The sequence below is a fragment of the Gopherus flavomarginatus genome, chromosome 5, assembly GCF_025201925.1.
Source record: "Gopherus flavomarginatus isolate rGopFla2 chromosome 5, rGopFla2.mat.asm, whole genome shotgun sequence".
NCBI lineage: Eukaryota > Metazoa > Chordata > Testudines > Testudinidae > Gopherus > Gopherus flavomarginatus.
This window is the reverse complement of record NC_066621.1, coordinates 148181972-148197576: the sequence shown is the minus strand read 5'-3', so window position 1 is coordinate 148197576 and position 15605 is coordinate 148181972. Positions and strand designations below refer to the sequence as shown.

Sequence of the window (15605 nt, the reverse complement as noted above, 5' to 3'; positions counted from 1 at the left end):
GGTAGAAACAGTCACTGCCTGCTTTATTGAGTACAGGCTACTGAGGGGTCTTTCGTAATGTTATCACTGAAACAAATTATTCTGATAGGTTCGTTGTGGCTCATAATGCAGCAACAGGGAGTCTGGGGCTCCCCTGCAAATATTAATGGAGGAGTTCCTTGCTTCTCTGATCTCCTGAAAGCATGTGGCAGGGTGCTTTTGCCACTGTGCTTGACGAGGGATAGTTCAAGAGAGGGCTTTACAGGGCATGAACAGCAATTAATTGTTCAGCACAAACAGAAGCCATATTATGAGCTCTGCAGGCCATCTACGGCTGTTACCATACAACTGTTTGCAAAGAAATAAATGGTGCTTAGCTACGGAGAGGGTAGGCATAGTGCTCATTTCTGTGACTAGATGGAAATCATACAGAGATGGGTGCTGGGCTTATCATGTACTCAGCAGCTGAGCCACTGCATAGAATGTGAGCTGGCTCTCACTCTCCACTGTCCTGGTGCCTCCATCTGCCAAAGTCTACACAATGAAGCCAGGGCGGGGAGGGGCTGTTCTGCAGGAGAGGACCCAGCAGGGAAGAGGCTTGTTCGAGGGCAAAAAAAGTCATACCCCTGGGAATAAATACATGAAGGCTATGGAGCCCATCCAAGGCCCACTGAAGTCTGTCTATGGTATTTACATGACCCTCGTTATCGAAGTATCTGAGCACCTTACAGTCTGTAATAGATTTACCCTTATCACACCTCCATGTCAAAAGGAAGTGCCATCACTCCCTTTTACAAACAGAACGAAAGCAAGAGACCGACTTACCCAAGGTGTCCCACGTAGCCTGTGACTAGGCTGACCAGATAGCAAGTGTGAAAAATTGGGACTGGGGGTTGGGAGTAATAGGCACCTATATAAGAAAAAGCCCCAAATATCAGAACTGTCCCTATAAAATTTGGACCTCTAATCACCCTGCCGGTGATGGAACCAGGAATTGAACTCAAGTCTATCTAACCTCTAGGCAGTCAAGATAGTCATTAGACCACCCTTCCTCTGTGAGGAGGAGAATTCTTCCACTGATTTTAATAACGTGTTCGTTCAGTCTATCTGCAGTGGCCAGGTATGAAGTGGGAGAACTCATGCACAGAAGTCTAGGATAGGACATAGAGACTAAGGAAAAGTGACATGCATAGGACTCAAAATAAGATTATTTTTTTTAGAACGACAGAGTAAACCTCTGTTTTGTTTGCCTTTAGTATAAAAATAAAAGGACAGATAGCTGATTTTATAAAATGAACAGCCATAGGGAGTGGGGTTAAGAGAAGCTGAGATGTTGTCTAACAATTCTGCCCTCAGTTACAACTGCAGCAACCCCATTAAAACCCATGGAATAACTGAGGATAGAATTTGACACCAGGTCCGTATACATCATCATTCAGAACTTGCTCATATTTACAAACATTGTGTGGTTTTCACTGTAGATCTCACCAATGCCAGAATTCTTGACAGTAATAATACTGTGCATTTTACTGGGCTTGTATATATGGTGGCAAGATGCAGTCTTCAGGGGGTAGGGGAGAATGAACTGGAGAGCATGGTAACATGTTGTGCTTTAACTGTTCCTTGTAGGCATAAACCAAAAGGTATCTTGTGAGAGTGAATGGAGTCCTGCTTGAAATGGGACTACAGCAACACAAACTAGATACCTCCTACTTCATGCCAGCAGGGTCTACGTGGGGCAGTTAAAGCACTCCATATTGGCATGCTCTACAATTCACAACCTCATGCCATCATATAGACAAGTCCTATTTTCAAAGCACAACATCCCAGAGAAGTAGGTGCGTAAGTATTGTTATCCCCATTTTACACATAGGGAAAACAGAGAGAAAGGCAAAGTGATTTACCCAAAGCAAGGCAATGGTCGGGCTTGGACTAGGACTCAGGAACGCTGGCCCCTTAGAAGGCATGAGACTGACTTCATAGCACTGAAAGTCAATGTTGGGAAGAAAAAAGAGAAATGTAGAAAAGAAAGAAACATTTCTTTTTCCAGAGACTGACGACTTCCCAGCTTTGCCATCCCAGCTATGATCCAGATTAATGGACAATGTTCAAGGGAACAGTACATGACACACTTACAGGTGAGACAAAGGTGCTTCACTGATGGTGAAGGCCTTGATTTAGCAAAACACTTACTCATATGTTTAACGTGCTAGAGAGCAATATATCAAGTCTGTTATATCCATCCCTAGATAGTTCCTCTGCCCTTCCCTGACATACACTTTGGGAGGTTTTTTTAATTAATGGGACTACAAGAGCTGGACAGAAAGCCACTGAACTGACTGGCCTTCTTTCTGATTTGCTTGAGTTCAGCCTTCTTTTGACTTGATTGCAGATGTCCAAAGTGCTCACACAGGCCTTTCTCCATAGCCAATAGGACTTTTCTTAAATGGCATATAAGCCTATTTAAATCAGTTACTGGGCCTGATCCTCAGCTGATTCCACAGAAATCAAGAGCACCTTGCCAATTCACGCCAGCTGTGGATCTAGCCCTGCCTGTTGTTCAGTTTTTCCTGATATATTGAAATCTGAGATGCTGCAAGCCAGGATTTTCTTAGAACAAATCAGAGACTCCCAGGTTACAGTTACAGCGAGAAGTTACATGTCAGTTCTTCTTTCTGTTTGGCTTAATATAAAATATTGAGTAGAAATAAAGGTTTGATATGAATGAGCAAGCTGCAGTTTCAGTATTAAAAAGGCCAAAGTCAGCTGAGCTGGCAGCCATCTTCAACTATTCGTTTTGCAAAAGGAAAGAGAGGGAAATAATAATGTAGCCAGTGATTGTATGACTCTGACCAGAGCACATGTGATCACATGAGTGTGTGCCACTGTCACGGGGTAACTCACTGCTCATGTTGCCTCCTGCTGGCCAATCTGGGAATTAGCTCTGCCAGCTTCCTCTCTCCCTCTGGTGGCATCATCTCCCATCCTGTCTCACTGCAGCCCTTCTCACTTCTGGATCTGCAGCTTTCTCTTTGTGACTTGGCCCTCCAGCCAGGTCACTAAAGTCTTCCCCTTCTGGGGATGTCACAGTCTTTCCAGATCCGCTGGCTGGCTGGAGTCCCCAATGTTCTTTACCACTCCCCAGTGGCTGGTAGGGGAACTCAGGCCCACCCTCTACACTGTGTTCCAGTCCAGGAACCCTAAAACAAGCACCCATGGTCCTCATGCAGTCCTACATTTTCTTGTTGTTTCCCAGGACTTCTTCCTAAATCACTAGCTCCTACCCTCTCTGGGTATGCCAGCCTTCAACTCCTTCCCCTAAGAGAGTGACTACAGCCTACTTCCCTCAGCCTTTCCCAGCAGCGTCCCAGCTTTATACAGGCCCCACCTGTTCCTGCACAGGTGAGTCTGCCCCTCTAATGAGAGCTTTCTTTTGCCCTCCAATCTACTAGGTTATCTGGCCCATCTGGCTTCCATTAACCCCTCCCATTTCTGTGTGGACTGCACACCCCATCACAGCCACACAGAGAAATCAAATCTTATGATTTTTGACAAAAGCTAGCAGGGCCTCTCCATGGTGAATGAAATGGCAATATCTCCTAGCTTACAAAAGATGACTGTTAGACATGGTAAAATGGAAAGGAGAAATGACCACTGGATGGCAACAGACATTAAATAGAGACTTTGAATTAGCACTGTACAAACCACACATCTATCTGTTGTGTTCCCTGGTACTTTTTTGGGGGTGCACCGGTGCAGGGAGGGCGGAGAGAGAGAGTGATTATAGGGTACCAAGCAAACACACATGGATTCTCTGAAGGTATGATACACAGCAAACTCACAGCAATGTAGTCAGTCAGTGAGGCTATGAGCTTGTTTCAAGTAAAAGGCTGTGATTTCACATTGACTCACTCCAGAAGCTCTACAATCTGTGCATTTATTCCATGGAGCATGAATTCAAAATCAATTTGCATTTCCATGTTCGGCGCCAGAATTAATCCAGTCGAATCAGTGTAACAGAATGCGCATTTAGTCCTGTAAACTGATATCATTATGGATATTGGTACATTGTACACACTACACAATAAGGATAAGTTGCAAAATACATGAATGTTTATATATGAAGCTAAGCGGTTGATGATTGACAGTTCTTGGCCTATATCTACCCTGATAGTAACCAACCAGAGCCAGGGAACAATCTGAACTATAGTATGGACCTAAATTCATGCCGGTGTCACTTAATGACATCACTGACTTTACTGCCCACAAGGATGAACTTTGCCTTATAATTTTTTTTTGCAGTTGATAAAGTTCCAATATTATAGACTTTGAATATCAAAAGCTATTGTTCTGGCTACATGATACTTTTTGTTACAGCCCCTTGTTCACTTCTAATTATTTGCAGAATATCTCCTTTAAGGCTGAAATTTTGTAGACTTGGTCTCCCAGCCCAAAGAGAAATACTGTAGAATGTTTTAAGCTAACTCATTCAGCCCCTTGTGAATTCTCCAAAAGAGATACAAATGTACTGTTCACGGGTTGGAAAAACAGACGTACAGCACTTCTTAAGGGACCATTTAATTAGATACAGCAACGGGTGCATTAATCCCTCAGACAGAAAAGCATTATTGGCCAGATCCCAGCATCACTAACCCCAAGAGTTCAAAAATCATGAGTCAGCTTTCCAACAGTCTTGAGATTGACTTAAAAATAATGACATCTTAAAAAAAACACAGTATTTTTTTATTTATCTTTGTCATAACCTTTGGGGTTCACATTTTCAAGCACTGCTCCACAACTCGTGGGGCTAAAAGGTTATTTTATTTTTCATGGATGCTGATATTCTCAGCTAATCACATGTCTTCCAAGGTTTAAGAAGAGCACCAAATATTGCAAGACAATCAGGGAAATTGTGAGTTAGCAACATTGGGATCCTCAGCTGGTGTAAACTAGCAGAGCTTTACTGAAGTCAATGGAGCTACAGCGATTTATGCCTGCTGAGGATCTGGCCCATATTTCTGCATAAAGGGGCCTGATCCTGTGAGATGCTGAACACCCTCTACTCCCTTAGAATCATAGAATGTCAGGGTTGGAAGGGACCTCAGGAGGTCATCTAGTCCAACCTCCTGCTCAAAGTAGGACCAATTCCCAACTAAATCATCCCAGCCAGGGCTTTGTCAAGCCTGACTTTAAAAACCTCTAAGGAAAGAGATTCCACTACCTCTCTAGGTAACCCGTTACAGTGCTTCACCACCCTCCCAGTGAAAAAGTTTTTCCTAATATCCAACCTAAACCTCCCCCACTGCAACTTGAGACCTTAGTTCTGGCTACACGATGCTTTTTGTTACAGCCCCTTGTTCACTTCTAATTATTTGCAGAATATCTCCTTTAAGGCTGAAATTTTGTAGACTTGGTCTCCCAGCCCAAAGAGAAATACTGTAGAATGTTTTAAGCTAACTCATATGGGCTGCATATGTTTATTGGCACACTTGTAGATATATCAGAGAGTTCTCTGGAGTGTCTGCCCAGGGAAATAGCAGCTATGAAATACAGAGCTGAGCACATATGTATTGTTGGCTAAGCACTGACAAACAAGAATAAACTAGTCAGTAGCTGTCCTGGGTAGCAGGGCCGGCTCCAGGCACCAGCGAAGGAAGCAGGTGCCTGGGGCGGCCAGTAGAAAGGGGTAGCACTCCATTGGGGTGGCATGTCCGATCTGCGGCGGGAATTCGGCAGTGGGTCCTTCAGCAACTCAGTCTTCAGCGGCAATTCAGCAGCAAGCCCTTCACTCACTCTTGTCCTCTTCGGCGGCACCTCAATTGGGTCTTTCTTTCTTTCTTTCCTTCTTTCTTTCTTTCATTTTCTCCACCGCTTGGGGCAGCAAAAAAGCTGGAGCTGGCCCTGCTGGGTAGGGAAAGTTTCCACCACCACCAATGAAGGGAATACAAGTGGCAAATGCTGACTTAATGGGAGACAAGTGGGGAAATCCACTGGTGTCCCAAGGAATCCCATGTGAATCAAAAAGAGATATAGCCTTGTTAGTGAACTGGCATCAGTTTAAGCAATGAAAGGGTGGGAGGAATTCATCAAGGGAAAATACATGCTGAAAATCGAGGAAAAACATGCTGGGCCAAATTCATCCTGGGTGTACGTCCACTGAGTTCAGTGAGGTTACAGCAGGGATGAGTTTGGCCTATGGAGTCCCATTCTGCTCAAAGACACTCATGTGCAATTCCTATGGAACTCCGTGGGAGATTTCTCTCTCTCTCTGACAGTAGAAACTGGCCCTGTATCAAGAGAGAATGCTGAAAAACTACAGTAGGAACAGCTTAGCAAAGCGTGAGTAAGTAATGAATAAAACCCTCTGGAAAAAACTATCACCACTAATGAATATTTTAAAAAAACCCTCAGTGTTTACAGGGAAGAGATCTAGCCAGCTGTTTAATGCCATCCCTGGCATATCCCAGACTGGAACAAGTGCGTGTGTGGGGGGATGGGGAACAGACAGAATTTATCCCAACTGCTCTTCCACTGGTGCAGAAATTCATTTGCCAATTCCTCAGTCCAGTACCCCTGGAGCAAACAGGCCCTAAAGCTTTATAAAAGGATCAGCTGGGCACTCCTGTATCATAGCACTCATCTCACAAAGGCCCCGTCCCTTGTCAGAATGTCTTGGGCCAGCGGAACAATCCCTAGACGAGTGTTCTAGTGAGCATACATTCAGACAGCCTTGTGGCTGCTCTGATTTCTGCTGGAGCGTGGTGTGGCCCCAGGATTAGAGAAGGCAGAAAGATAGAATAGAGCCACTTCTGTGCTTTTGTCAGCTGGGCTGGGAATGAGCTCACTACAATGGAGGATTGAGCCCTCCAACTCTGAAGTATTTAAATATAAAATTAGGCACTTTTTAAATACCAAATTTTGTTAATTTGTTACCCCCCAAATTAATAGCATCTCCCATTGCAAGCATTAGACCCAATCTTGCAGCCCCCCACTCACCTGAGTCAGTTTGCTTGTTTTGGTTCACTGTAATACAATAGGTTAATTTTTAAAGTGTTCCCCATAAATTCACCATACAGGTCCGTGGTAAGTCATGGAGTTAAAGCCCCTGCATGCGTATTTTACAAAGTGTGGCTATACCCTAAAAAGTTGCTTGGTAACAATGCTACTGTGGAGTTTCCATATTTGTTGTGTTACACTGATTTCGATATCAAACTTGCTTCGTTTGCAAATAGAAAGGTGATCCCTAACTGCCAGCCTCACAACTCAATCTGAGCTCTCTCAGTTAGGGTGGTTTTCTTTTAGATATCACCAACAGTGGTGCGAACAGGTGGACAAAGGGAGCGATCAGAGCTCCAACAATCCTCAGCAGTTATAGAGTTCCTTGGGAATGGCAGACAGCTGGGGTAGATTAGAGCAGCCCCAGGCGACTCTAAGCTGTGGGCAAGACCAGTCAGTCAGGGAGCTCCCATATCCACTCCCTCTCTGCTGCATCCCATGAAAGCAGCGAAGAGTCTGGGCCATTGTCTATTTAGAGGTGAAGTTCCCCAAGATCTTAAACGGCAGACAATATACAGATCCATTCTCTCTCACACATGCCTTGCGAATTCAGCTATGTATTTGAATTGGAGAGAGACTAGAGACATTTTCCCCAAAAAGAATAAGGCACAGTGATAGCGTGAATCACCTTAATGGACCTCAGTTCAGATTTGACTGAGGCCATAAATTCGGTCATGCTGTAGGTTTGGTGCTTCCAATCGAGTCTCTACTGGACCTTTCTTCATATAATAAAAGGCACCACACAGTCTGGTTGTCTCTGTTTTAAAGGGACCCTACTAGCTCGAGCTGTTGCAGATCTGGATTCAAGTGCATTTGGCTGAGCTGAGTAATGGGGAAGCTGCTTTCCCCCACATACAATTACAGCATCTCATTGTAAAACACCTATCTTTAAACAATACTTCCCTTTCACAGGCACTAGGATTGGACTCTCATTTCAGTATGTTTTATTTACGTAATCTCCTGCTCTCCCAACCCCCCAGGTTAACTGAGGGAGCAGCATACACTGATTTATCCTTAACATAGCAAAGGTCACCCTAACATAAGACCCTTGAGTGACAAGAATAACAGGTGAAGTGGAAGCTAGACTGAAGGCCAAACCCTAAAATCTGAATTACTCATTACTGAATGATTCCTTTTTGATAATTACAGGCCAGGTCCTGAGGTTCTTGCTAAGGTTTTTACTCAGTCCTTAGTTAAATCCATCCCCTCTGTTGTGTGAGCTAAGAACCAACACTAGACTAAGACCTTTAGCATTTGGCCCGACAGCAGCAGCAGGAACATTTCCCAGGATCTGAGCATTAGCAAAATGAAATTATACTTGCTTCAGTCACAAGACTTAACAGTGGCCACCACAAGCCAACTCATTTTTAAGGAGGGAAGGGCTTCTAACAGCACCAAGGGATTCTTTCAGGCAGACTATTCCAGCCATCAAAAAGCTATTTGTTCATCTGAACTATTTCCCCCCCCCCCCCACCCAATCTGGTCAGCCCCCCAACCCCATTCCTGTGGTCAACACAACTCATGGAAGAGCCTGACATGTAGCTTCTGCTGCTGAGTTTGTGTAGGCTTAGCACAATTTCAGAGTGTACAGTAGAACCTCAAAGTAACGAACTGACAGGTCTGCCTCATATCTCATTTAGAACCAGGCAGCAGCAGAGACAAAAAATAAAGCAAATACAGTACAGCACTGTGTTAAACGTAAACTACTAAAAAATAGAGGGAAAGTTTAAGAAAAGATTTGACAAGGTAAGGGAACTGTTTCTGTGCTTGTTTCATTTAAATTAAGATGGTTAAAAGCAGCATTTTTCTTTTACATAGTAAAGTTTCAAAGCTGTTTAAGTCAATGTTCAATTGTAAACTTTTGAAAGAACATCATAACATTTTAAAAAGTTCTGGTCTTACTGTCCTAATTTAGCGTAAATATCCAAAGAGCTGAGTGGAGGTAAAGGATCTAAGAACCATCACTACCTCACTGCTTTCTGTTCCAGCTGCAAGGAGTGCTTCTCTGATCTGCCTTGGCTAATTAAAACAGTGAGCACTTCACACCTAATTGTGTTTTCAAAAATGCACGTGCAACTTTCTCTCAGAGGAGAGGAAAGGAGAAAGAAGAGAAGAACCCTCAACTACTATGAGTCACACTGCTTAATGCACTTCTAGATGTGCCCACACAACAGGGCTATGGGCACGATATATGACACTGGGTAGAGTAGAAAGGCAGTTTGACTACAGTCAGGACTGCAGGATTGGACCTAAATAAATTCCAATCAAAACGATATAAAGGCACAAGGGCCCAGGCCATGTCTACACCACAAAATTAAATCGACAACTTACATCGGCACACAGCCACCACAGTAATTACATCGCTTGCGTGTGTCGACACTTCATTCCTGCTGTCGGCAGTGTGCGTCCTCACCAGGAACACGTGTATCAATTGTATTGTCAGTGCAGGGCATTTCAGGGGATGGCTCCTGAAAGCCAGTAACAGTTGGCGTAAACAACGCAGTGTGTACACCGACACTGTGTAGACCTAATTACATTGACCTTGACTCTTCGCGGCTCGTGGAGGTGGAGTTATTAAGTTGGCGTGAGGGGGCAGTTATGTCAGTGGGACTGAAATTTAAGTGTGGACATTTCCATAGCTGAGGTAAGCTGCCTTGCATCAACTGAACTTTGTAGTGTAGACCAGACCCCAATCTTTCTACTAATTGTACAGACAGATTTATAACAGCAGAAGGGACCATTGTGATCATCCACTCAAACTTCCTGCATAGCACAGGCCATAGGACTCCGCCCACAGATTCTGACATCAACTCAGCAACTTCTGGCTGAGCTGGTACAGTTCTTTTACAAATACATCCCACCCGGATTTAAAGCGATGAAGAATCAATCCCACCTTTTGGTGAGCGGTTCTAGTGGTTAATTACCCTGCATTGTTCAAGATATGTGCCTTGTTTCCAGTTTGAATTGGTCAAGCTTCAAACTCCAGCCATTGATCTTATTATGCCTTTGCCTGCAAGATTAAAAAACCCTCCTACATTAATCATACACATCCCCTATTCGCAGCATTCAAGAAAAACATGTTACTTAGACAACATAAATTTCTGCATTTACCTTTTTGCTTATTTAAAAAGGGTAGTGAGGGGGAAGCCAAGGAACTTCTTTTCCCAGAGTCCTTGGATGACAGTTTACTTTGGTTAACAACTGTTGCTTCAAGTGGCTTCTTCTGAATTATTTTTTCTTTTAGTTCTTCAGTACCGATGGCAGAGGTTGGTGGCTCAACATTTACTTTGGGTGCTACAAAAGAGCATTTCAGATAGGAAGCAGACTCAGCTAGATTTTCCCTGTTCATCCTACTCTCTGTTGTCTTACTTACTTCAAAGTCAGAAGCATCAGTTTTCAAACTACTCTCTTCCTGGATTATGTCCATGATTATTGGTTTCATGAGAGGAGAATCTTGCTCCCTCTTGGGACTTTCTTCGGAAGCTGAAGAGGCATCGCATGACTCGATAATCAGTTCGCTGTCGAGTTCAGCTTCACGCTCTTCCCTCAGGATGCTGTACTGTATTGAAGGAGAAGCAGGCGAAGGGGGAGGCCCTCTGATATGACTGAAGGTCATGTAGCTGGAGTGTAGCACCTCTTCAGCAGCTAGCGGGTCTTCTGAGACCAGCTCTATCTCAGAGTCGCCAGACTCGGCACTGCTGGCTTCGTTATCTAAGGGGGATGAAACAGCTGGACGCCCTGGCTTGCTTTTCTGATCTTGTTTTTCTGTATAAAGGCCTGGCGAACGCTGGACTTCAGAGGTTTCAAAGGAAAAGCCCTTTGCTTCTTTAATGGCACTGATGAGCTCATCCTCTGACAGGCTGCATTTACCTTGAGATTCTGAGCCAGATGGTTCTGTTATCCCATGCAGAGAGAGAGAGAGAGAGAGGGAGAGAGAGAGAGAGAAAACACAAAGTTGTTAACAAAGATAATTTCTGATTGCTTTAAATCACTGTCTGTTGTCTAATGCAAACACAGATTCAGCTAGCAGGACTGGTTACACAAGCAGGCAACATTCCCTTTAATAATAAACAATTATATCTAGCTCTGAGATCTATGGATGGAAAGCGGGACATAAATGTGCTTTACAAGCAGGTCAGTGTCATCATGTGCCCAAGGTCTCCCAGCAACCTAAGATTAGCTATTTTTTAAATGGGAAAATTATCAAGATAAAAATGACAGACATAAATATACAGTCGGGGCGTGCATGTGCAGGAGTATGCACGAACGCACACACACACAGAGTAAGTATTTCGGAAACATTTTATTGAATTTATAAAGGAAAAAATTCTTAGTGGTCTCTTGACAATGAACGTTCATTTCAGTGTTTTGTATGCAACATGCAATATTCTTTTTAATAAGGCAATATTCTCACTCGCACTGCAATTCGTACTTGGGATTGAATTTTGAGTACCATGGATTAGAAAGACGCAAATCCAATGTGAGCTGCTTGTCAAATATGCTGTGTGCATCATGAACAAGGTAACAATGGAAATTAACCTTATTCCGTTTTTACTCAAGCAAAGACCCACTGAAGCCAATGAGGGCTGTCTTGGGTAAAGGCTCAGCGAAATCTGAGGAAAAATCTCACGATTTGGACTGACATAATTTGACCTGTATCAGAGGGGTAGCCGTGTTAGTCTGAATCTGTAAAAAGCAACAGAGAGTCCTGTGGCACCTTTAAGACTAACGGATGTATTGGAGCATCAGCTTTCGTGGGTGAATACCCACTTCGTCAGACTCATGTAATGGAAATTTCCAGAGGCAGGTATAAATATGCAGGCAAGAATCAGTCTGGAATAATTTGACCTGTTATATTTAAACCCTTTTTAATATTTATATTGGTCACTCTCCATCTGGATACAAAGGAGCAAGCCTCCTGTTGACCACACCGGGAGTTTTGGGGGTATGAGGAATGCAGAATCAGGTCCCTCCCGATCTACTAAATTTGGATAATGAATAATCATCTGTTCTGGGGTCCCAGATGGAGGACCATATTCTATAACAGCTACTTGGATTTATGTAATTATAAAACAGCAAATATATATGCATGTCTGAATTCTAGGAATGGCTGATCACACCACCTCTTATTAAGGTTGCCTGACACTTCCCATTATAAGACTCTGTTTTCAGTTGCCTCTAATTTTGCCTAACTTTAACCATTTGGGTTAAAATATTCTATGCTAGGTGTCTGCGTCAAGCTGATTTTTTTTTTTAATGTTTCAGTTAAAATGGTTCAGCTGTTTCAGAGAACAAGTCTAGGGAAAATATGTTGTTTTGCCCATGTTAAAAAAATATTCTGGTAACCTTTTCTTTGTGAAGCTCTACTGCCTCCATGCTTTGAAGCAGGGACTTCAAATTTGACAGGGGGTAGCGTTTGTGTCAGGGATGTGCCTTTTGTTGTTCTGGTGAAAATCTGCCCAAATGTGGTCAGGTTCTAAGCCTTTGAAAAAAAACCTCAGTTCACACATGCGCTATAGAAACTTCTTAGAGTTTAGCAGCTCAAGTCTCTGAAGATTCTGTCCTCACCGAGCATGTTCCAGCCCCTCACAGCTCCGAGAGCTAACCAGACCATAAATGTGCTATCCCCACACAGCAGCTGAGCTTGCTCCAGCCCAGATGTAAAGCGAGACTTTCCCTGTAATGGCTGCTCCCAGGTGCTTAGGGCCAGGGTAGGGCCTGGCACTGGAACCAAGAGCAAGGAGAGTCTCTTCTATGCGCTCACAGTGACCCTTCTGCTGGCATCCAGGCCTGACTTGAAGGCAGAGGGGACAAGAGTCAGACTGGTGTAGGGTGGGACAAGGAGCCTGGTGAAACTGGGATGGGGGAGGACTGGGAAAGAAACAGAGTTGGAGAAAGATGGAAAGGGATAGAATAATGGTGACAGGGACTGGAAGTCGAGGGAGGGGAGGCCATGGCTCCCAGTCTCCTTGCCCAGGTAGTCAAGGGGGGAGACTGGGAGATAGTAAAGGAAATGGGGGACCTGGAACCACTTGGCAGAGGGGGAACTGAGATTGGATGAGGAGTGGGGGGAGAATGAAACTGACTAGACAAGGGGACTGGGAACAAGGCACTGGGCAGAGTGGAGAACTGGGACTGGCTGGGGAAGAAGACTTGGAGGCAGGGGAGACTGGGACTCAAACATGGAGAAGGTGACTAGGATGGGCTGGGGAAGGTGACTGACATTGGGAAGAGAAGCCCGAGTAGTGTAGACTGGGTTTGCATATGCAATTATAATGGGCCTGGGATGAGGATCCAGGAGTGTGGAAGAGATGGGACTGGGTCAGGGACAGGTTGGATAGGACAAGGCAGAAGGTCAAGCTTGGGGAGGGGAGAAAACAGGCAGAGGGATCTCTGGCCACCAGAGCACACTCCTGTTCAGAGCCTGGATTGGTATCCAAGATTCCTGAGTCTCAGCATTCCTCTACTGTCAGCAAATATCTGTGAAACCCTCTGGCAAACTGTGCATCCTATCCCTCTCTAGTGCTGATCCCCACAGTGGATGATAACCTACTACAGCTATCAATTACCCCCTTAGCTGAAGTGGCAGAGGTCTGTGTGGTGGATCTAAATGTTACAACTCTGCTGAAGAATCAGGTGGATGTCAAGATGCCACCTGATGGCATTTCCGTGTTTTGTGAAAGAGGATAATACCACAACACCCCGGGAAGTGAGAGGAAGACTCATGTTTGTGAAGCACCCACATATGATAGCGATGAGCACCACTGAAAGACTCATGAGGAAAGTCCTAATTCTGCTCTAGAGAAAGGGTTGAATAGTGTGCAGTGAATAAGACCTGGGACCACACATTGGGGAGGAGTCTAAAACAAAATATTAGATAGCCGCTCACTAAGTGAATGCCATCCATCCTGTGGCACTGAATGAGGCAGCGGTCCTGTGGAACAAATAGCATGTGAGCCCGCACATGGGGGCTGAATTAAGGTTGCAGAGGCAACCATCATTCTGGCATTGCCTAACGTCTGAGTGCTTAATTCTGCAAACTTAATAATATTCTTTTAACATAGGGTTGGTTTTGGTGTCTAATAGATTATATCTACTGTATTTAATTATATCCTACTTTTTTACCTTTTGTACATTGCAAACTCTCTGAATTGGGGGCTGAGTCTACATCTGCCGGGCATCTAGCATGAGGCATTGACCCTGATTGGGACTGTGTGTGCTCCCACAGGTAGATATGTAACAGTGACAATACAGTGAACTAAGGATGGAGTGCTATCACTCCTCAGGGACCCTTGAGCCAATCCCACTTCATCTCCTCCCACCCTCACCCTCAGGTAGGGCCCAATTCAGCTGAGCATCCCTATTCAGCAGAGCACTTAAGCATGTTCTTAAGTGCTTTGCTAATTTACAGCCTTAATCTCTTATCTTTCAGCATCTTCCTAGGTATAATTTGTTAACCATATTATACCTATAGAGGGATGGACCAGTTTAGATAAAAGAAGACCTGACACAACCTTTCACCCAAAAAAGACAAAATTTGAAGCAAAACAAGTTTGGCTGATTGTTTAACAAAATATGAGGTCTTCATTTCCTGGTTCCCAGTGGAAAGAGAAGTGTCAAGATAATGCAAGGAAAGCTGTTCTTCTGGTTGGTCTTCTGTGATCAGTTAGAGGCAAAAAGGTACCAGAAATTTCATGGGTGTGAGCGAGACCCCCCTCTCTAAGACTTCCCATCTGTTCTGCTTTTCCATAGATAAAGAGTAAACAGACCCCTTCAGTCCTGTAGGCTTTTATATTAGATGAAAGGAACTAACACAGAGATTAAGAATAAATGTAAAGGATCCAAGAGATCATGGTGGCTGAAACTTGCTGTAGACACAGCAGTCATCTTGAGCTAATTCATAGCAAGTGCTCTTCACTTCACTCTTAAAGAGGCAGCACAAAGAAAAACAGTCTCATAGCTACATACACCATGCCACTCAGTGCTGCAGATTCAACAGGTTCTGGTAAACCACGTGTGGTTTCGGGTGCTTTTCCAGAACTGACATCTGAACCTTTAGAAATTGGCCCAGTGACAATTGGCTCTGGCTCACTCTATTCAGAGGTGATAAGGGACCAGAAAGAGGGCATATTTCCCCACTGAGCACAGAGAGAACTTAGCCAGCTTCTACATCATTCTTGCAGCCCCCAGATATAGGGCAGGGCAGGGGTGTTCTCAGAGTGCTCCATGCTCCTGCAAACCTCTGTTGGTGGATGACATCCTGGAAAGCACTGAGGGCTGCTCTAATCTATTCAAGGGCTGTATAAAACAGCCCGAGGATCATGCTTCCCCATCTTGCAATGCCCAGCAGAAATTAAGCACGGTAGAGAATCTAACCCAGTATTTTGCTCCTAGTTATCTGCATGCAATTTAATGTGAAGGTTGCTCACATAGAAATATATATTCTTCTTCATCAACAGACAAAGCACAGATGCCCGTTCATTCTGTGAGACTTATAGCACTGTAAACTGGGGGTGAGTCTGAGCTGTGCTGCTCTTCTCTCTCCAGCTTACAACAAGTGAATGCTTGTG

At 44.2% G+C, this 15605-nt stretch overlaps 1 protein-coding gene across 3 annotated transcripts in view; it reads right to left on the bottom strand.

The window, feature by feature from the left end:
* Nucleotides 1-15605, bottom strand: part of RTN1 (reticulon 1) — a 206052-nt gene that overhangs the window by 70442 nt on the left and 120005 nt on the right. Inside the window, exon 3 of one of the 3 annotated variants that reach the window (XM_050952554.1) lies at nucleotides 10147-10929. The exons of the other annotated variants lie outside the window; for them this stretch is intronic. Coding sequence (XP_050808511.1) covers nucleotides 10147-10929 — 783 coding nt within the window. The remainder of the gene's footprint in view (nucleotides 1-10146; nucleotides 10930-15605) is intronic. 3 annotated transcript variants of the gene reach the window in all.